Source organism: Ammodytes marinus, assembly GCF_949987685.1.
Source record: "Ammodytes marinus genome assembly, chromosome: 2".
NCBI lineage: Eukaryota > Metazoa > Chordata > Actinopteri > Uranoscopiformes > Ammodytidae > Ammodytes > Ammodytes marinus.
The window spans coordinates 18,848,553-18,870,858 of NC_137231.1; the positions used below are offsets into that span (position 1 = coordinate 18,848,553).

A 22,306-nucleotide genomic window follows, 5' to 3' on the forward strand; every position below is an offset into this window, starting at 1 on the left:
CATTTTAATATAGGCCCTATCACAACACCATTTGGTTGGCCTGATATAGTGTACAGCACAGGCATCCTTTAACATGATTTCATAATCATATGTAACCAATACCTCTATTATTTTTATGGTAATCTTCACGTTGTTTGATAAAATCTTTCATGAAATTATAACTTAAACCTGCAGTGCGTACAATTTTGGGATTTGTTTCATAGCAGACTTGGTAGAAAATAATTATAATGTCCATTTGTACATTTAATTTAGTGAAAATTATTTTTAGAAATTTTTTTCCCCCTTAGAAAGGGTCTATTTTATCTCCGTATTTCTCCATACCATGGACCAAGGCATGGGCGCCGCCATTTTGGAAGTGTCATGGTTGGAATGTCATCAGGTGCATTGTTTAAAATTTAGAATTGTTCTTGTCCTTGAAGGCCATTGTAGCTTCTGTTATTATTCGAAAGGGGTGGGGTTACCCAGGGAGCGTTGCATTTTAGAATTTCTATAACTTTCTTGATGTCATATTACACACTGGACCTTTAAAAAAAGCTTAAAGATCAGGCCTACTTCACCGGTGGGAATATGAAGGTGTATTGAACTCTGAGATCCTATGCAGTATAAATGTGCCAACATTTTTGAAATCGGTTTATCCTAGCCTGAGAAAAAAGAAAGAGTGTTTTATGGTCTCACTGTCTAACCCTACATTTTACTAGTGTGACATCACACTAGTAAACATGTAGGGTCAGGATTAACAGGACAGCTGGGCCAAGGGAAGACTGAGGAAAGAAAAACATCATTCATTATATTATAATAGCGATTAAAGAATGATAGAACACCGGTTCCGTATGGGTGAAGTATTCCTTTAATATGCTCAAAACAAGATGACGTAACACATTGGACATTTAATCAAACATGTATTGTTCATTTGTTTGACTTTTACACATCTTACAAGGAGAAACCACCATTATCTTTACTAAAATATATTAATAGATCTGAGTGTATAAAGACATTTTGTAAGAGGAAAGACAGAACATAAAAAGATGCATTTTAAGACCCTGTAAGAATAGCTCCCCTAAACCTGCATATTTAGCCTAAAAGAAGCAAGTGATAATTTAGGACACCTACATCCCATATTTATTTGTGAGCATTAAATCTATCTAGTCTATCGAGTTGCATACTCATATGTATGTTTATGTCTTTGCAGGTACTATTAAATGCATTACTTCTGTACATTTCAAATCCTCTGAAACAATCTTGTACTGTTGCAAAAGAAAGCTGTTTTGCACCCAAGAGTAAGTCCGTCCATCATGAAGGCAAAGCCAGAGGTATGTTTAAAATGTTCAGCAACATGGACGCACACCGTGTGATTCACCAGTTTCCTCCAGTTTCCACCCACCACAACATAAATAGCAAACAGTGTACATTAAGAAAATGTGATGTGCTCTGTAACAAATGTCAAAAAAGTGTGCAAAACTGTTGTCCACAGCATGATCAAAACTAACTACTGACATAAAAGTACAAGATATGCTGTCCATATTTGATTTCCACAAAGGTTTGAATTCTAAAAGCAGCAAAAACACTTTATCTAAAATGTGTGTGATGCAAAAAATACTTTCACACAGGCTAAAAGCATACAATCAACCTTTTCTGTTCTTGAAGCCAAATAATAAAATAAAAAGGGTTCTGCCTGGTTGGCATGCATATGCATCTTAAAAAAAAGAAAGAAGGAAGGAAAAACAAAGTGTAAAGACAGCATATCCCTTATAGGCATCAAGGATCAAAATCAGGCTTCAGGACCATTTTGGCAAAGAAAAAACAAGGAAAATTAAGCAGGAAAACAGTGAGGTGCAGATTGAGGCAAAGGATTGTCAGCATGCAACTCAAATGAACCGTATGTTCACAAAAAGGCGATCTTTCTCGGTCAATCCAGCAATCCAGGCATGGGAGCATGTTCCTGCTTAGGCATTACTTAAACTGTAACATATAGGCAAACATAGAAAGAAAAAGATAAGATTTACCAACATGTCCAATCCTACTTTTTAATTTACACTATCACCTCACAACCTTACCATGTTTCTGGGTAGCGTGTTGGGTTTCTGGGACAACGCAGGTTTCTTCATGAGAGCAGGCTTGGATGGATTTGGTGACACTGGGGCAAGATTGGTCACCGCTGTTCCATTCCCCTCAGAAGCCTGCTCCAGAGGAACTCCGGCCAACACATAGTGCTTCTTCCTCAGCTCCCCTAGACGAATACGCTCGTTCTCCAAGTGACTTTCTAATTCCAGCACCTTCACCTGAGCGACGTGAAACATGTGGTTAACTACAGATGAAACTGTTTCTCCTCCTCATTTTAGCAAGACACATTGCAAAAAATTACATTTGTGAACCCAATACTACTACAATAATATAATATGACCTGTGTTAGATGATGTCCGGAGAGTCACTCACAGTTTTATTCAATTCAATAATTAAGAAATATGGGAAGCGATTTTTTCCAGCATCTAACATAAGGTAAGGCACATATGGTTAAGCCTTTTGTATTTACATTTCATAACCCCTAAGGCTTACAGTATCATCATGACCATCACTTACCTGTGACTCCATTTCTTCTTTTCTCAATTTAATGAGGGACATCCCGGAGAAATCCATGGTTTCTGCATACAAACAGTGTGAGGATTGAACAAAGTCAATAGATCAGATATGCAACAGAATTTACAATGATCTGGAGAAGGGCCCGACCGATTTATCGGCTGGCCAATTTTAATCGGACGATTATAACATATCTCAGAAAAATGGCAGATTGACGATTTTTTATTTCTTATTTTTTTATTCAAACAAGCACTGTTGAGTGAAATGCATTGCTGTCCTGGAGGTGGCCTAAATGAATAGCATTAAGGCTATAGCCTATTTACAACAGTAGCAGCAGGTGTGTTGTAATACATTGGATTAATTCATACTTGACAGTTCCCCCTGACACCAATAACAGAGACATTGGTCATCTCTTGACTGTTAATAATAATTGATATAATTTAAATAATGCTTTATTGGAAGTCATTCAAAGACACTTTACATCATACATATAGAAAATAATTCATATATAAATAAATATACAGAAACATTGAAAATAAGGTTTTGAGTGGAGTCAGGTGTAATTATGCTTTCCTGAAGAAGTGAGTTTTGAGTTGACTTTTGAATTAGTTTATCGAGTCTGAGTTGCTGATGTTTGGAGGGAGTGAGTTTCAGAGGGTTGGGTGTTAAATAAAATGCTTAATGTCTGAGTTTAAAAAATGCCTCATGTCACTTTAGACATATTTGTAACTTTATTTTTTTTAGACAATGCATATTTCAATAAAGAAAAAGTTCCTGGACAAATATCGACAGTAACAAGTATTTATATATATTTAAGGGTTCAAAAAGGTAAATTTTTCAATATATATTTTGGGGATTTTTTTACAAATGTTATTGGCCGATTTGAAATCGTTATCGTAATTTTTCTCTGAAAATAATCGGCATCAGCACTCAAAAATCCATATCGGTCGGGCTCGTATCTGGAGCACATATCAAATTGCACATACCTTTGTCCTCCAGGTGCTCCTGGCCCGTCCGTGTTGAAGCCACCACATTAGCTGCCATCTCGTTCACAAGGCGAGAGGCCTGCTGGAGAACTGGCAGCTTCAAGCTGTGGCGGTCTGCCTTAACCTGAGTGCAGATGAGACCACTTGAGTGAGTCCAGATTATGCAGTTTATACACTAAAGCGCCAAAACTGATACACATAAAGCAATTATAGAGTCAATGCACTAGTAAGAGTGTTGATGAGTAACACAAAAGAGGGTGTTACATTAGCAAAACAAATGGTTGCTAATTAAAAGTTTTGTTAATTTGCTCACTCGTGACCACAAACTGCCACATTAGAAAAGTGGAGTTTATTGTTGTGTGCGATATACGCTTTTCTGCAATCGGCATATTTCTATGGCAATACATTTTTCTTTACAAGGCTTTTATCATTGATTTTCCTTGGACAGACTTTTACCTTGGAGGCAGCAACCAGCTGTGCTGTGCTAGCGGCAATTTCATGGGAGCAGACAATCAACTCTTCGTATTTGCCTGTGTGCAGCACCACCTTATCAGCGGACTCCCTATGAGGAAGCAGGTAAAGACACAGAACCACGTCAATCCATTTAACTAGAGAGGATACAATTCTGTATGATGGCTTATGGCCGTGTCATCTAGGGTGCTGTACAAAGCATCAATAAATATCTACACGTCATTAGATCCGTTTTGAGTCATGCGATTAAAATATAAATAGAAAACCATCAAGGGCCATCAGCAAGGATAATGTCCCCAAACACACTGCCTATACACATTATGTCAAAGGGTCAGAATTAGCTAAAAATATGCCAAATTTCTGGGTCCCCTGAAACACGCCATGGATACAGATGTTTATAATCCATTAGTTGTTACCTGGCATGTCTAGCAATGTTACAGGAAAAAACTAGCTCTGGCAGCTGAAATACTCTTCTTGTTGTAATGTCACATTTGCAATTTGCAATGACAAATAAATCAATCTGAACTTATCGACTTTCTAATATTAACCAAGGAGCCACATTGTGTAGGAACTATTTGTTTACAATAAAAATCACAATTAGTTTGACGGCGGTATTTAAACATGCTTCAAGAAATACATTTAAAAGGAATATCTGTAATCTGTAATAGCGCTTATAATTCTTGTCTCCATAACTTACACCATCTCTGTGGCTCCCCATCCCACAGCCTTGGCAGCAGAGATGAGTCCCTCAGTCCAGCGAGAGTTTCTGGCGTAGAACTCCTTAATGGTGGCTGCGCCCTTTTACAAGAAATACACAAAAGCTGTTAGCTCCGGGGGTTTTCTGGCATATAGCAGATAAGCTGCTAGTTTGATTTTAGAAACAAAGGCTGTTGTACTGAAACAGAAACAAAGCTGCCAATTTCTGATTCAAAAATTAAAGAGTGTGTGACTCACCCTTCCACCCTCGACAATCTCCTTCTGCAAGTCTGTGGATGCTATGATCAGCATGCGGATGGCCTATGGAAGAAAACCAAGAAATAAAAAACATCAATACACATGTTAATTTAAAAAGAACAGGAAATATGTAGGGCAGACTATGTTTGAAACACAACACTTTACTGTATTAGTTAATCCATAGTACCTTCATCAGGTCTGTGCAGCTGTTAAGGATTCTGTAAAAAACAAAGAGTGGAATAGTAGAGTTAAAACAAAATGTTCACACTGACGTTGTGTTCTTCGAAGAATCCCACCACCCCCCTTTAATTCACTGAAGAATTACAGGTTAGAAAAGTAGGCAGGTGATAAAGAGAGGATGCCTTTTGGTAGTGTACACCTCCATTCTGACATTTATTCAACTTTACCAGATGGTGCCTATTGTCACAAGTTGGTGTTCAACTAATTGAGATACATAAAAGTTCCAGAAATTAACAAACCTTTCATTGACCTCCAATTTAACTCCGGTTGTGTCCTTTCGAGCCTGATTCATCATTTCCTAGAAAGACAGAACCATACATGACATTAATCAGTTACCGAACCGATATGCTGTACAATATCACAGCTGGACTTATTACAGATAAGTGATATCAGTGTAAATCTTAAAAGGTGAAGTAAGCGATTTATTTATGTTAATATAAGTGTTAAATCGCTCTTTATTCATACAGTGATCACTTACATAATGTGCGCGTTTCATAAAGCCGATCTCTCAGTCAGCTGCTCTGCATGTAATCGGCAAATAAACTTTTTGTCGGATCCCGAAATTAATATCCAATCACAAGAGAGAATGCTACAAACCGACACCCGTCTCACTCATGGTCTCACTGCCAGTGCACGCCAGAGGACAGATGGGTGAATGTTTATGCGTCTACAATGGCGGAGCAGGTAAAAATCCTTCCCAATGTCTGTTTTGATGGTTTTTAATCATGTTTTATCACAATTACTTATCTGAGATGGTGCTAGATAACTCGCTGTTTGAAGACCGCAGTGCATTAATGTGGTGACGTAGGGACGAGCGAGGGGACTGCTAACTGCAGTAACTGATAGGAATTAGCTAAAAGAACCATTCCGCTTACATCACCTTTAAAGTTAGATTGACACTACTTACATCAATCCTGCGGACGGCCTCTTCAATAGCCGCTGATGTTGCAGCCATTTCCTTATCGACCAGATCCCCAAGCTCGTCCTGGCGAACGTCCATGCTTTTCGGCCGCAGCTCCTGAATATAACAAGAAGAAAGAGTATAAATAATGATTAAAGAATAGATAAAAGTGACGTTATTACAAAGAATGCAAAACATCACTGGGGAAAATGGAACCCAAGTCTTGACTGGAGAACAACATCAAGTAGGCCTATGACACCCAACAAAATCATAAATGATCAATAGAGTTACAAAAACATCACAAATGGTATTTCCAAATCCAAACACTGCATAGGAACACACTTCACACCATTCATAATGCAGAATATGGTTAATTGTGTTTCCTATGCAACTAAAAAACAGTATGATGCTGCTGCCTAGGTCTCTTTGTGTTCATACCAAGCCATAACCACAGCGATTTCTACCAGCATCCAATGAGGAAGTGACACACATTGCAGTACCTTTCAGTGGCCACTGGGGGGGTGGTACCTGGTACCTTCATATCCTTTAACCAATTTAAACAAACTATATTAAATCTGCCAAACTCTACCTGTAACTGTTTTAATTGGGCTATATTGTACTTTCACCCATTTAATTTTAATTGCTGCCACTCTTCACCACTGTGTAAGTGTTTCAATTGTTTTTTTTCTCTTCACCTGTTGTTGTGTATTTGATGTATTTGCATTGAATATTTTGTATGTATTGTTTTTCCTTTGAATTTGTTTTGAACTCGACGTCATTGTAAATGAGGGTCACCCCTCAATTGGTCTCTCAAGGATAAATAAAAGTTAGCTGAAAAAAAAATGAAATTAAAATGTACGGGCTGGTCCACAAAACCATTCTAGTCTGTATGTTTAGGTCATATATCCATGACAACACTGAGGGGGTGAATTTTTTTCTAGCAGGCTAGTTTTCATGCTTTGACGTTAAAATGTATGAATAATTAGGGGAGCAATCTCTTGAGTGACAGCTAGCCGCCCTTTAGCCCTCACTTTGCCTCAGAGGTATACGTCAGCTAGATGGGCATATCTCCCTCGCCCCCGACAGCACATTGATGCCCTTTTTCGGCAAGAGGAGTGATGCGGAGTAAAAATCTGACATGATGGCGACGAGCATAAGCCAGGAGAATTGGATGCAGTTGGAATAACTGAGGTCAGCCCGGATGCTACATCCATTTTATATACACAACACAACTAGATTGATATTCTGTGTAAGTGTCTCACACCTGGCCAAGTTGCAGGATCTTTTGAACGACTATGCGAATGGAGGCCGGGTCTGCCCTCTGGAGGGTGTTCTTGGACTTCAGGTCCTTGAAGAATTGCAGACTCTGAGTTGCACAGCCTCTACAGTTTTCCGTCAGACCTGCGGGGTATAAAGAAGAGCATTGTTCCACTATCTGCCGTAATGCTGTATTCTTTATTATTTTCTAAGTCAGATATGACTTTAAATGTGAATGTACGGCCTAAGTAATACATACTAAAATAACTACAAGTATCACTGGTGTAATGCAGAGATATTCCTTACGGTCTGCATGGTCAATGGGTGCCATGTGTGCAGTGGCGCTGCCATTGATGATTGTATCCGCAGCCAAGTGGGAGAACTGGGTCAGAGACCTCAGCAGCCCTGCAGCATCTGGTTACAAGAGCAAGAGCAAGAGCATTAGGCCACATTAACGAACCAGCAACAAACAGTCAAGAAGTCAGCAGGATCGTGTTGAATGAGAAACTTACCCCCCATGTTACTCAGATAATCGGCATGGCCCTTTTTCACTTTGTCTATGGAGCCCAGTGTGGCCTCTGCCCGACTAACGAGATAATCTGTGTTTAGAGGTAAAACAGAGGATTGAACATATGACAATATACTGTATACGGTTGACTAGCTTGGGCGATTGGAGTTCTCCCACTTTTAATCAGTCCAGTTTAAGTTGTGCATAGTAATAATAGAGTAAGGGTCTGACCTGGAGAGCTGGTGCAGCGTATGTGGAGGGGATCATCCAGTTTAGCGACGGCATCTTCAATGATGTTCTCAGCCTCTTCAACAGCACCCTGCAGCAAAGCAAACTGCTCGTCCAGAAGCTTCTGCTTCAGATGCTCCTCTGCACTTGCCTGTGCATGCAAATACACATTCAAAAGAACACACATTACCGTATGGTTTAAAACTTGTTGATGACAAGCCAATCATATTGACATAAACTAGATTGTTAATTAAATGACTCAATATATCATGCAATCTATGCATCAATGGTCACCTTAGGGAAGAACTCCCTAACCTTTTCTTATTGAGGGGCAGTGATCACATGAAAAATGTTTCACATTTTCCCCGTGTCATTTCATCTGCCCATGTTCTACTTTATTTCTCATTTCAAAATTGAGTTGTCTTTTTTAACTCAAATTCAATATTATTGCAAAGCATGCACACGTAAAAAAAAAGAAAATATGACCTAGAAGCTCTTCTTTGACATTCACTACATTTATATGGTATTATTATATTGCAATTCATGATTGTAAAGTGATAATGAATCTTGAATCATGAGCCTGAATGCTTTTCTGCAGGAGACAGACATAACCGCTGTGCTCAGCCCATCTCTCCTGACTGACCTTCTCCTGCAGTTTGCCCTGCAGCTCTCCCAGCTCCCTGCTGCTCCGCTCTCGTTCCTGCTGAAGTGATGACTGCTGCAGCTGCGCAGCCTGCCGCAGAGACGACAGCTCCGCCTCCTTCTCACTCACTGAACGCATCAGACGCTCCTTCTCTGCCTGCAGAGATGTCATCGAGCTGCTCGCTTGCTCCGAAACCTGCCAAAAAGAGAGAGAGGGAGTGTGAGAGAGGGAGTGTGTGTGAGAGAGAGAGAGACGGAAAGGGAGTCCAGAAGAGACAGATGGCTGAGAGTGTCCACCCGGTGTGACATGCCTCAAGCCTCCTAACACAGAACCGACAACACCTTTCAATACTACATGACACTGAATTAGCTACAACATAAAGGTATTTGCTGCATTTGAACTTTACAGGTACACACTCACCTGCTCACTGCTCTGCAGAGTTGCCTTGATGCGCGTCACTTCTGCCATCTTCTCCTCCAGCTCCCTCCTCAGTTTCTCCATTATAAACTTCTGCTCCTCCAGCTACAGCCACAACAAAACAGCATTATTTATATAGAGCTGCACTGCTAACTTGATGTTGTTTTTTTTAAAAGGAAAACATCACACCACCAACCTTCATGTCAGAGTCCTGTTTTATTCGATCAACCTCAAACGACAGCTGCTGTTTGGTCCTCTCCACCTCGTCCTGCGTCTGCTGGGTCACTGACAGCATCTTCACGGTGTCTGCGCTCTGTCAGCACATTAACGTTTAAAGTGTTACCAAGCACAGCCAGGTGCTGACATCTAATTTAAATACATTCTCTGGACTGGTCTTCAGTCTGCCTTTACCTTCCGAAGTAGTTCAGCATGGCTGGCCACCAGCTCTGTGTGCTTCTCCTTCAGTTTATTGTACCGCTGCTCGGTGGCCTGCGATCTTTCTGTAAAGCGAAGAGAGACGACAGCATTATCATATGCATTTGACCACATTTCCTCCATAGATGAGAAAGAGTGTTGTGTGTGTTTGTGGTCTTTACGTTCTGCTTCGAAGAAGGTGGTCTGCAAGCCCTCGTGTTCTGCGTTTCGGCGTCGCGTAGCCTCTAGCTCCATGCGCAGTTGCTCATTTTCCACGAGAGCACGTTGCTTCTGTGCACGCTGTTCTTCTAGTTCTGCCTCCAAACTGTTAATCTGGGACTTCAGCTGGGTGATGTAGTGCTGAGCCTTGACGAGGGGAGAAGAAATATATTCACTTGAGGAATAATCTACCTATCTCTTGTGTCAGTGCATATCTAGGTTGTTCAATATTTAACATAACAATCTTGGGAGTTCATTCCAAAATATGTATTTCTTTCAGATTTATTCTTACAAATCCCCGGGGACAAATGTTCTGTGTATGACAATGGAAAAAGACATTGAACAGGGAAAAACAAAAAAAATGTCACAAGCTGGAATCCATGACGTTAAAACTCTAAACCGGACTCCTCGTCTCGTTCAGAGGCTACTTGCCACATTCCACAAGTCAGACGCAGAATTTGCATCCACCCAACTCATGACCCAAATTCTTATGCACATAGATAGTAATGCCCTCCACTGTCACACACATTCTATGCACACACACACACACACACACACACACAAAAAAAGGCTGAAACATGAGAGACAGGGGATTCAGTCCCAACAGCCCTTACCTCTGCTTTGACTCTCTCCAGCTCAGCTCTCAACAGCTCCAGGTCCCGCTTCTGGCTCTCAATCTGGAGATCCCTGCCAACAGAAAACACACGTTCATTGACTGCTGGTGGCACAGTTATCATGCTGGAACCAATGAGTCTGATCGTCACATTACGAATCATAGTGAAAAACACCACAGCTTACCTTTCATCATAGCCTCCATTGGGAGGTCCAAACGTCTGATCAAATATGTCCAGTTGCTGAGAAAAAGGTGAAATAATAAAAAAAAGCAACAAAGTACTTATATGAACGAGTGTATGCAGTATACTTTTCTACCTGCAGGAATCTGGGACTTGCCATACCTGTGGTTGTGCCTGTACAATGGATGTTGAGACATTGCTGACCTCAATGAGTGGCTCGGGGTCGTCGTCTTCATCTTGCTCTGGTTCGTACTCATCGGGAATGACCACCACTGGCTTCACGTGCTTGGCCAGTGAAGCTGCATGCAGAAAGTTAGGAGGGGACTGACGAGGAGAAAGGCAAAAGGTAGGCATTAGCTCAATCGGGTAACAGTATGTTATCATGTTCAGGTGAGATACTGTATTTACTGTATACTGTATGTAGCCATAAGTAGAAGTATTAGGTTAAGGGTGAAGTCTTTGACATCCAAGGAGGCTGTGACTACAGCACTGCACTTACAACAGGCAGCATTGGGATCTGGATCAGTCTCTTGAAGTACAGCATGTCTCTGGTTTTATTGAAGAAAGTCTTAAGGCTGTTGGACAAAGGACAATGAGGTACTCAATCACACCTCATATTTATGCACAAAATGCAGATTGTGTAATATAGACTCATGTCTAAGTTACGCTTCACGTTGCGATATTACTTTTGTTATACTTTCTAGACCTACTATAGATGGCTTTTGTGTGATTTGACACTGTTGGCAGGTATCGCAAACTGTCATTCTACTAAGAGACACTAGAAGGATTACATAAAATGATTAGATTACACTGATCACCTACATCAGTTAGTGCACCACAAAGAATAATGTTACACAATTTGTTTTGGGTAAGAACAAAATGTATCTCCCTTCCATGCAGTTATTTTCATTAACTCATAGCCGGAGGTTGAGGACAACCTACCTGTGGAACTGATCATGGAAACGATCACGGTGTCCTAGTAGGGTGTCAGCGGGGAGACCTGTAAATCACAACATGGTACGTCATTTATCATTGAGCGATGCTTTGAAACGCATAAATAATCTCAAAGCAACATCTTGTACTATAATCATAATTTACTTGCTTTATTTGGTGGATATAGAACATTTAACAGATTTACCCCAGAATGTATAGGCTAAGATGCTGAATGGGTTTTATTTTTATTTTTTTAAATGTTTTACTAAGAACTGTTCTTACAGGCATGCAGCTTGAAAAGCAGCTTGACGGTGAAGTGGTAGAGATGACTACAGTCCTGGATAACCTGGATGAGTGGAGCCAGCCGACACTGGCCTGATGTAAGAGTGGAGATGGCAATGGATGTGTTGAGCTGTCGGATCACTGGTGGAGAGATTTGAGACAAGAGTATATAGAACACGTTAAGTGTCACTGAAGTCGCTTACCAAACACTTTAGTTGTGTACTTTTTAGGGGGAAATTTCCATTCTGCAGCCCCCTTTAAATGCTGTACAGGCTGTGCTTTAACCCATTTTGTAAATCAACCTAATGTAGGCTATGTGCAGATAGTATAGTCTGAATGAAGTGCAGACTCTTCCGTTGAGTCCGTCACTGTTGCAGAGTTACATTTGTTTCTCTTGTTACTTGAGCACCAAACTGGTGGCAACAATACATCCTTCCTCAACATGCAAACATTTCAAAGGAGATTTTGTGGCAATGACTCCAAAACACAGTGCAGACACTGACAGTGTGTCTGCAGAACATGTACAAGAACATGTCTTTTACAGGGCAGCTCCAAAATTTGTTTATGGTGTTGAAATGTGATCCTGAGCCTCCGCCCTGCAGGCAAGGCAGGAGCATATCACTGGAAATCAACTTAATGTCCTCTAATTGCAGGCATTTCCTCATCAGTTAAAAAAAATCTTTTAGACAAAACAGGAAAACACAAATTAAAATGAGGTCACTTTGTTAAAAAAACATGGACAACAGTCAATGTGAAGACAAGAGTTGCTCACTGTAACTCTTTCTTTAAAATGCCCCTTAGCTTTTGTGCATAAATAGATAATGTGGGCATGCTGTGGCCCTCTACTGTAGCTCAAGTTTCTTTTCCTTTTGGAAGATAAGGGATGGGGTGGGTGGACTTTTTCATTTCACCTGTCTCGGCCAGTCTCAGCTCTGCGTCCATGTAATCAAACACCTCCACTGTGAGCTGGAACCTGCGGGAGAGAAGTTGATACCTTCGTTAGACAGAAAAGAGGCCCCACTCACGAACAATGATGATGTGACTGTAGGAAATTAAACAAGCATCCGGCCTTGTCCTTTTTTTTTATAGCCCATTCGGGTGGCAGCAGCTGTCATTATGTCTAATGATGACTATCGGAAATGAAGGATAAACATTTACTTCAGAAAATGGCAATGACACTCACACATTATTAATGTCTGTTCCTGCAGCGCGCTCCAGGACTTCATCTGTGACCTCCAGGTTAGGTGGGATGTCTGAATGCTGGAGAAGTCAATTTTTTGGAGTTTTAGTCACATTCCCATTCACAGTGTGAACTCCTCATCAATAATCATCCATTATTGTGTAAGGTTTGATAGATAGGGATAGAGGAAAGTCGTACCTTGATATGAAACTCCAATTTTGTGCAAAGCAGCTTGGTGTACAGAGCAACCAGCTGTCCATATTTGTCATGGAGGTTGGCCTGGAAACCACAAGAGCAGATTAGCAAGATTAAACAAAACATAATAATAAGAAAAGTTGAAGCTTTTTGTTCTGTTAATACAAATTCATATGTGCTGGTCCACTCCTTTGAAATGACTGAAATCATATTTTTAAAAATATGGAATAAAAAGTTGTAAAGACTCACCCATAGTTTCCCAATTTCAACTAGCGAGCTGTGATGTCTCATGCAGTCTTGTAAAACCTGCAAAGTGGACAGCTTGAATGAGCAACTCTAGGGACACACAGTCATTTGAGTCAAATCCTAAAAACCTCCCCTTCACTGTGTTTTGAGCCCACATCAGCCTTGTTGAAGCCACAGTGTTCCAGTGTTAAAAAAAAAATACCTTTTTCTTTTTCCTATAATAGATTATTATTATTATTTTTTTTTTTACAGAAATAAATTACTTGTTTAGATAGTGCCAGACATAATAGAACAAGAAAAAAGCCAAGATTTAGAAATAAGAATGTGGACTTCATGATGCTGCAACTGTCTACTCTTTTAAGACAACAATGCCGCTCTTAACATCCCGGGGTGAGGTCACAGATAGAAAAAGACGGTCAAGAGAATGGTGCTTAGTGCCTTACATTGCGGTGTCCATCCCGCAGGACTTTGTGCAGTACGTGGCAAAACTTCCAGCTGAGGATGGAGCTGCTGTGAAGAGGGAAGCCCAGTGCGTAGGACCAGAAGGTGTAGGCTCCCTTCTCCCTGTGAGTCCCCAAGATGATTCCTGTGGTGTTGTTAAGGAAGCACAAAATAACACGGGGCCGCTGCCTATTTTGCCTTTGCAATGTCACAATTAAATGACAGCTAAGTTCCCATTTCATGATAAACACATATTTAATAAAATTGCCAGTAAAAAAAAGGTAGAGTCAGCCATTCTGGAGAACATTGTTGTCAAAATCACTATCAAAATCAGTGAATATCAATCACGACCTGTTCACAAGTGTTTTCCAGAATAACTGACTCCACCTTTAATGTACAAGTTGTCTTCCTTTCTATTTCCGCATTTCTTTGACATTACCCCTTTTGGAAAAGTTATTATTTTAAAGTGTATAGGTACGCAATGTTACCATTAACAATATAATACCAAACAAACACCATCACAGAATTGCAGCATACATTATTGTTTTACTTCTGAATTGAGCCTCCTGTAGTTCGATCCCATTATTCTGGTAAATTGGGAAAGGTGTCAAATTACAGAATAAACATTCTCCAAAAAGGCTGTCTCATGCATAGACTGTATGGTTACATGATTACTTAACAATTAATGTTTACTAAGCAGACACAGATCTCTCTATGAAGGTTAACAATAATTAAATGTCTACTTTAGTCCAAAAACACAGACACTAATAGTTAATGGATGCCTTAAATACATTGCCAAACTGATTTGAAGGCATTATCTCAAACAAACAGAGCAGAAAAACACACATTAGGCTGGAAATGGGATTTCAATATTTTTTAAAGGATACGTCGTGCATGTTTCTCCTTCACAGGCGACTCAGATGAGTTGATGGCCTTGCTGATGCTGCTCAGCTAGGAGAAGAGAGCAGATGAGAGGCAGGGAGGGAATTAATCTTAGATCTGGCTTGCTTCTCCACTCACCTAAACATAGGTCTCATGACTTATCTTCATAAGTCATGAGAAGGTAAATAAAGACAAGATAAAAAGATAATAGAAAAACGCCTGCTATGACAGGAATGAATCAGGGAAACAATGGCTCGGCACTGTGTTGTACAGATAGGCATTTGACTGATCATGTGAGGGTACTAGATCACTACAACTTCTTGATGAAGATATGCATCAACACTTGTTTTTCAATACCTTAAACTCCCGACCTACCTTCCATGCCATTTCTGTGTGATACAACAACATGAACGTATGTGGTATTTAGCTTTATTTCCCCATCATTTAAGGGAGCTCAGATCAAAGAACACTTATCGAAAATATTAATTATGATAAGCAAAATGAGCATGAGTGACTGAAAGTCACCAGCAGCATAGAATACACAGCAAGCTGCTCTGTGACAACCTGTCCAACAGGTAAAACAAGTGTTGCAGCAGAGGAGGAGGAAGGGAGACGCAGAGAAACACAGTCTGGATCCCACCACTATTGGATGTGTGTCCCCATGGACATTAACCTATTAATGAGACTAAGGTTCAGGGCGCAGCAGCCACAAAGCGATATGATAAACTGCATGGACTGGCCATGTTACACTGGTGAGCCCTTTCTGTGTCAGTTAAATCATTGCTTAGAGACTGAGGAAAGCAATCCTTGACCACAACGTTGCCTTTTGGGATCCTACAAGAGCGATTTAAATAATCTACTTAGCAAAAAATAAATAGTACATAATGATTAAAGATGTGGCTAGAGCTAGACTACTGACGCCACCCAAGGCTAAATCAGGCCTAAAACTTTGTGGTGTGCCCCGCCTTAAGTTACAATTACATGCTGCTGCGTCTTGTATTAAGGAAGTGTGTTCGAAAAAGTAATCAGTACTTGGCCAGAGAATCATTTTCACTCTAAACCCTGCTTCCCACTGAGGTGTTGCAATCAACAGGATTTCCTACAGTTTTCTTTCACAGGACGAAACAGCCAGGTCCCGTTTACAAAACGAGGAAAGCTTAGAAAATCACACATTATGGTTTTAACCCATAATGCTTTGGTGATTATTACACCATTTGCCCACAATGTTTTTGTCAAAGCCTTGCCTGTTTGTGCCAAAATAGGGAAAAAATGTAACACACATTTACATTTGTTTGACATGTGCCCTGTCCTTTAAACACATCTGTTGAGACCCATAATAATTTGTATGATTCTAGCAAGCCAACTTCAGCATCACAGTATTACGTAAGAGACTAATCCAACATACAGTTTAAGCATCTAAGAAGCAACATCATCAATCTCAGCATTGCTTTTTATCAGTCTTTTCAAGTGAAACTTCCAGCAATAAAAGGCTCCTCAGACATGAACGTGTAAACATAATATGTGGTCAAACATGCACGTACCAGGAAATGATAGCACAGGATCCTGGTTCTTTGATCCTTGCCCCAAACACAGGCTTATAAATCTATGTAAAATCTTTGTTTGAAACACAATCAAATATCAATTGCAGAGGCCCCTAATCCTAGCCTGGCACCGCCCGCCTACCTACTTCCGCTCAATTTTCATTTCCCTTCAGTAGTCAGTCTGGGTCTGTGGTATATTCTTTGGTTTTCTCCGGGCAGATATTTGGCGGCCCAATCAGTGAACAGAGGGAGTAGCTCAGAAGCTGGCGCATGACATACGTCACAACCAAACGTTATGCTATTGGTTGGCAGATCCAGAGTGGCACTGGGCACATCCAATAGTTTTAAACTTCAACAGACACCTGCCTTCAAGTGAGTTAACGTTTGTCAATTGAGCGATTCCTGACCTTCTGTACAAATGAAATGAAGTACGATGGTCTGGTAGGACCAGGCTACCCTAATCCCACAAAACCCTATAAAAGCCTCTTTAATACATTACAAAACCGAGTCGCCACCAAACCCACCAAAACATACATGGCCACACAACAAAGCACAGAGGGGCTACTGTGGCAGCCTGAGAAAGAGAGAGAGGGAAAGAGAGGGGTGTACTGCTTGACTGGAGACCCCCTTCCCCAGCTAGCCTGCTTCTGACGCACATTAACTGCTAGTCCCTCGTTTACACAGGGCAAGTGCAGTGAGCTAGCATGGAGGCCCGCGCGACAATGAGGGGTTTGTTTGGGGAGGAAGGCAGACAGCTGGGGTAGAAGATTGGGTTGGTTGGGGGGCCGCACTCTGGCACACAGAGCCTGGCACTGAGGCCTCGACAGATGGCCGCTGAGCAGGGAAATTCTCACAGTAACTCCAGAATGGCTGCCCGTCAGTCATAGAGCAGAGAGACAGCGATGGCAGGGACAGAATTGCAGGCCAATGTCCGTGTCACTAGTAAGAGCTCACATACCTTTATACGCCCTCACTCAAAGCTACTATGGAAGTAATGGGCACTAGCTGCATGGCTAATGATGATTTATTTTTGGATCAACCGTTCATCTGAATAATAAAAATTATTTCATACATTTCTCCAGCTTCTTTAATTGTCTGAAAATGTAAGTGCTTTTTATTTTATTTTAACTGTAACTAACACAAAGTACAGAGTGTCACTTCTAAGCCTCACTTCACACACTACAAGGTCACACGTTAACGCACACAAATACTGCCTCCTTAATGCCATGGTCAAAAGGTAAAATCAGATTAAATCTAAACTTTTTAGTATCAGAGCAGTTCAGCCCAAGCGCTCTGGACATGCCGACACTGTTGACAGTCGACTAGGTGGCCACAGGTTTAGTGCTGCATCTGGTTCAAACCTCAGTAAATCCCCCGACGAGCATAGAGGAGAAGGAAGTGAGAGGGAGGGAGAGCCTGGACTAATCCCAGAGGCCTGCCATAAGGTATATCGCCAAATAGCACAACCGTAGCAATACACCCACTCCACATGTCTGCACCCCCCACACTGCATCAGATCAGTCTCTGCTTACCTTGTCATCTCTGCCTTTTAGCAGCGTGTCCATGTGCTTGGACATCCTGGTGTGGCACTAAAGTAAAGGGTATCAACACTACACCTGAGCTGCTTCACACTGCACATGACGCCTCGAGGCAAAGGCACTTATTCGAAGTCCTTATCAGCTTAATTCAACAGACTGCTGCTGGGGATCTGGCTCACAAGGTCACATACAGACTTTAGCACACACCTATAAATTGAGGTTAGCTACAAGGGAACACTTCATCTCAACAGCGTATTAAAAATCTGTGAAAGCAGTGGCAGACAGACAGTCGGGGAAGCAACAAAAGAAATGCAAAGTGAAGGGTTGAATATCTTTGGCATTGTTTTCAGTGAACACTGCTTGACCTCAAAATACCCTTTCACAACCTTTTCAATTTCTTCTTCTTGACATGTGAAATGTTCTGACAGGGATAGTTCGGTAGTTAACTAGCTTCCCTCTGTGTTGATCCTCTCCTCTTGCTTCTTTGTTCCTTTTCTGATTAAACTGGCAAAGCCTCTCTCCCACATCAACACAAGTAATAATCCTAACAAACTATTGTTAATAGCTCTCATATCCATCACCAAGTTCATCATATTAAAAATTACACTGAACACCTGAATATGTAATGACAATGAAGACCCTTGGACCCCCATGTCAACAAAACAAAGCCAAGCCAAAATAAGATACATTTGTTTTTGTTATGAAAGTCGGTTCACATTCATAGGACAAAAGGCTGCATGGGTATGCATGAACCTAAAACAGACCGAGTGAATGGGAACTATTGAATGGCTGCCTGCACAGAGGTCAAGTCCTGTTATTAGGTTATGTTTCACTAATATGTCCAATTCAATTATAACTGATGCATTCAGATAACAAGCCAAATTGTTATTGTTTTTATTGGGGCCAGTTTGCAGAGCTCGTTAGTTATCTCGTGATTTGCACGATGTTCATGATTATGACAGAGTAGAATATTGCATTGTTTTTTAGGACTTTAGTGTTGGTGTATTTTCAGTGACAACACATGTATATCAAGGGTATCATGAGCACATGTTTTGTAAAGAATGCACAATCAAACCACTTGAGTGGTTTTATTGTTCATGACACTTGACTCTAAAACACAATTACTAATGTCCATTTAGTCCAGAGTGCAGATTTCTTAGCGTAGAATCACATTGACAAAAACAATTAAAAGGCCAAGTAAGGGCTTCAATCTTATTTTTTGTTTGTTGACAAACTCCAAGATAAGATCTCACTACGAAAACACAAGACTTAAAATAAATAAAAATAAAAATAAAACTAACGTGTGAGATAATCACATCCAAAAGGCTTTTAATTCTCTCCCTACTCCCACTCAGTTGCTGTGTTTACCCTCTGGTACTCCCATCCCCCTTCCCTCTCTCATGGGCGCTCTCTCAGGCAACAGGAACGATGAAAAGCAAACAGTATACTACACACACAGGACGCTGTGTGAGACATTTCACCTTGGTACCGAGGTCAACGTCAAGAGGAGGGAACACAGGACAGAGTGAGAGTGAAGTGAAGAAGAGGACTTTCGGTCAGTGTGCTGGATGAATCAGCAGTACTGATAGAGAAATAAAACACACAGCTGCCTTTTAAACATAACATGTTGTAATTAAAATCAACTGACTTAAACATTAGCTTTGCAGTTTTCCATTCTTAAAACAATCGTACATTAACGCAATTAGCTAACTAGTTAAGCCTCTACATCCATTCAACTTAGTGGTGAATGCTAATTTGGAGGCAGGTAGAGCCGTCCAATAAAATGGTAAAACATCAGCCAATCAGGAGTAAGGATTCCTCCTCATACTGCCCTCTTCATTTGCATGTTGGGAGTTGATCCATCCAGCTGTACAGTGGGGACTTGGCTCCCCTGTGGTTTAAACATTCAAGTCTGTCCTATTGGTAACAAAACTCAATCCAACTTGTTCCACTCCGTTCTGAATATGCTGAGATTTTTTAACACTTTTACACTTGTCGTTCACACACATACAAATCACATCATGTTGAACATTTGCTGCTCAGCATGGAACCAGTAAGACGACAATGCCTTGTTGTGAAATCAAAACTCTGCCTACTTGGTATTGATTCCACTTTCTGCTGTTCTAATAAACAAATATGTTGCAATATTAAAGAAGCAAAGTGTGGGCTACAGACAGGGTAGCAGGAAGTAAGTTAAGTAGAAGAAAAAAGGCAGATTTAAATAAATAAAAAGTACAATTAAAAAAAGTGACGGAGAATCTGCAAACTTTTAGGAAAAGCTCAGCCCATTTTAGATCACAAAATACTCAGAGTGGTGTAGCCTACCCTGAGAGTGAGCTCGCAAGCAGCTCTATAGCAGTTTGTTGAGTCTTATGTTTTCCCAAGTCATGACTGGGTCGGGCGTGTGCTTCACATGAAATAGCAGCTCCATGGCCTACTGCTGCTATGTCAGATTCAAACATTATGTCATGAGGAAACCACATAGCGACTGTTTGAAGAAGTATATGAACCTCATTCCTTCAGTGCACACATTCAAATAGTCAGATTTTCTTAGTAGGCTACTTCACAAGGGACACACATCCCAAAGTCTAAATCTCTTATTCCTGGTTCCTGAGCTCAGCAAGCTAAACCCAACAACCAGACTGTTAAAATTCTGAAAAAGTAATGTGTGTGAGAAAGAAAAGGTGGCCAAACAAGAAGGACGAGATCAGCATGATACCCATGGAGAGAGACCTCAGTGAGGAATGAATAGTGTGGCTGCACTCCAGACACTATGTGGACTGTTATGCTTCAAAAGAAAAGGTCAAATCTCTCATTACTGACCACTTCAGAAGATGCAGGTTACTGAGAGAGCTCATGTATCTGAAACGAGGTTGTGACATACACATGCTGCTTGTCCTAATTTGGCTAATTTTAAAAAAATTCTTAAGATAAAAGTTCAAGATAATGATAAAATAGCCTACACGGATTTAAAAAAAACACACAAGGTATGTATGGCCTCATGACATATATATATATATATCATAATGTCACCTTCAAGAAATAAAATTCACACACACTCAATTGATTCTAAAGTCAACTTGTTAATTGGAGATGTGGCCTATGCGGTAGCCTACACTGTGACCACCACACACAGGCTGTAGGATATCCTACACACACACACACACACACACACACACACACGCACACACGCACACACGCACACACACACACACGCACGCACGCACGCACGCCTTGCAAGACCACAGCCAGCCTGAATAAAGCGCCGGTTTCTCATCCCACATTGATCACGCTGTCTTAATTTACCTGCTGCTTGTCAAAATGCTCCCTCTCCGCTCCCAGACTGACTTCGTTCCTCCTGGTTTTCACCCGAGTTGGCACCTGTCTCATGCTGTGCATCTTCTAGTTTTGACAATGACGGTTACAGCAACACAAAAAAAAGACAATGAATCTAGGCCTACACCCTCTTTCCAAAATTAATCAATGTAAAAATAGACAAGTCCAGGTTAGGGCGAATATCAGAGATTCATTCTTCTATCGAGACGCTGGGCTCTGAGGGGCATCTCCAGGCTGCGGCTCCATTACTGCTGATGCACCACGGCTGAAGGAGGAAGAGCAAATTGCAAGCGAGTGTGTGTTTGCGTTGCATTACGTGGACGGATCCTCCCCCTTTGTGGAGGAAATCATCATCGTCATCGTGTGTTTCTGCCGCCAACATCCTCCCACACAGGGTATGTGAGTTATTTTAATTTTCCGGCTCCAGGTAGGCTATCTGGAGTGATTACAATCAGGTTTCCTCTTCTTTTTATATCACGGTTTCTTTTTTCTTATTTGCCTGTCTCGCTCAGCCGTAGGCAGTGACGTCACTTCAATGAAATAAAAATCCACCAGGATTATTATTTTTTTCATTATTTATTTTCTCGTGATGCTCGTTTAATCCGGAGATTGCATCTCTTTGCTTTCACAACAATCAAGCACTGATGACATCGCCTTAACCAGGAAATTAAAATCAGATTAAAATCAGAGTATGTCACATTCTCTGATTTAATGTTTGCATGTTGAAACATGGAAACATGGGCTACTTGCTTGGACTACAGTTTCACGATTGTATGTAGCCAAAAAGCATTGCAGTATTCACCATATCTAATACAGTCAATGCTGTATACGCAAAGTCATAGTTTAAATTAATGTGGGCCCTATTGGGCAGAGCAGCTTATACGTTTAGTTTGATGGATTTGCCCCCAAGATGTTAAGACAAAGAATGCAAACAATTCTGGTAATTCATTAAAGATAGAGCAATGTTCAAAATGTCATTTCAGTCAGTTACTAGTTACTCCATGCGCTAGCTAATGTCCTGTATATGTAACGACGCTGAAGTTGGCAGCAGATTCGCAGCAGCCGATTCGGCAGTTAAGGAAAAGTTAAGGGATTCTTAAGGAGCGGCGAAGTGACTGATTCTCCG

General features: G+C 40.9%; 1 protein-coding gene across 1 annotated transcript; it reads right to left on the reverse strand.

Moving 5' to 3' along the window:
- Positions 1 to 843: 843 nt before the first annotated feature.
- Positions 844 to 21,438, reverse strand: hip1rb (huntingtin interacting protein 1 related b). Its single transcript, XM_080040552.1, has 32 exons — positions 21,151 to 21,438; positions 14,771 to 14,834; positions 13,886 to 14,028; positions 13,446 to 13,502; positions 13,200 to 13,280; positions 13,005 to 13,081; positions 12,733 to 12,794; positions 11,822 to 11,962; positions 11,549 to 11,606; positions 11,106 to 11,181; positions 10,769 to 10,930; positions 10,611 to 10,666; positions 10,427 to 10,499; positions 9,776 to 9,959; positions 9,591 to 9,679; positions 9,376 to 9,492; positions 9,183 to 9,284; positions 8,763 to 8,957; positions 8,123 to 8,270; positions 7,896 to 7,982; positions 7,690 to 7,797; positions 7,391 to 7,527; positions 6,133 to 6,243; positions 5,465 to 5,523; positions 5,173 to 5,203; positions 4,986 to 5,048; positions 4,729 to 4,829; positions 4,017 to 4,122; positions 3,561 to 3,684; positions 2,578 to 2,639; positions 2,055 to 2,279; positions 844 to 1,959 (listed from the first exon to the last, which is right to left on the reverse strand). Exons 1-32 carry the CDS (start codon positions 21,241 to 21,243, stop codon positions 1,951 to 1,953), a joined length of 3,201 nt encoding a protein of 1,066 aa, XP_079896678.1. The 5' UTR covers positions 21,244 to 21,438; the 3' UTR covers positions 844 to 1,950.
- Positions 21,439 to 22,306: the final 868 nt, after the last annotated feature.

Bases quoted from the DNA above. Each gene is read 5' to 3' on its own strand.
- hip1rb (XM_080040552.1), bottom strand. From the start codon at position 21,243: ATGCACAGCATGAGACAGGTGCCAACTCGGGTGAAAACCAGGAGGAAC. The intron at 9,960-10,426 runs GTAAGGGCTGTT...CCCCTCGTCAAG, and splicing joins TGGAGAGAGTCAAAGCAGAG to GCTCAGCACTACATCACCCA. The intron at 7,528-7,689 runs GTAAGGAATATC...TATACCCCGCAG, and splicing joins ACCCATTGACCATGCAGACC to GTCTGACGGAAAACTGTAGA.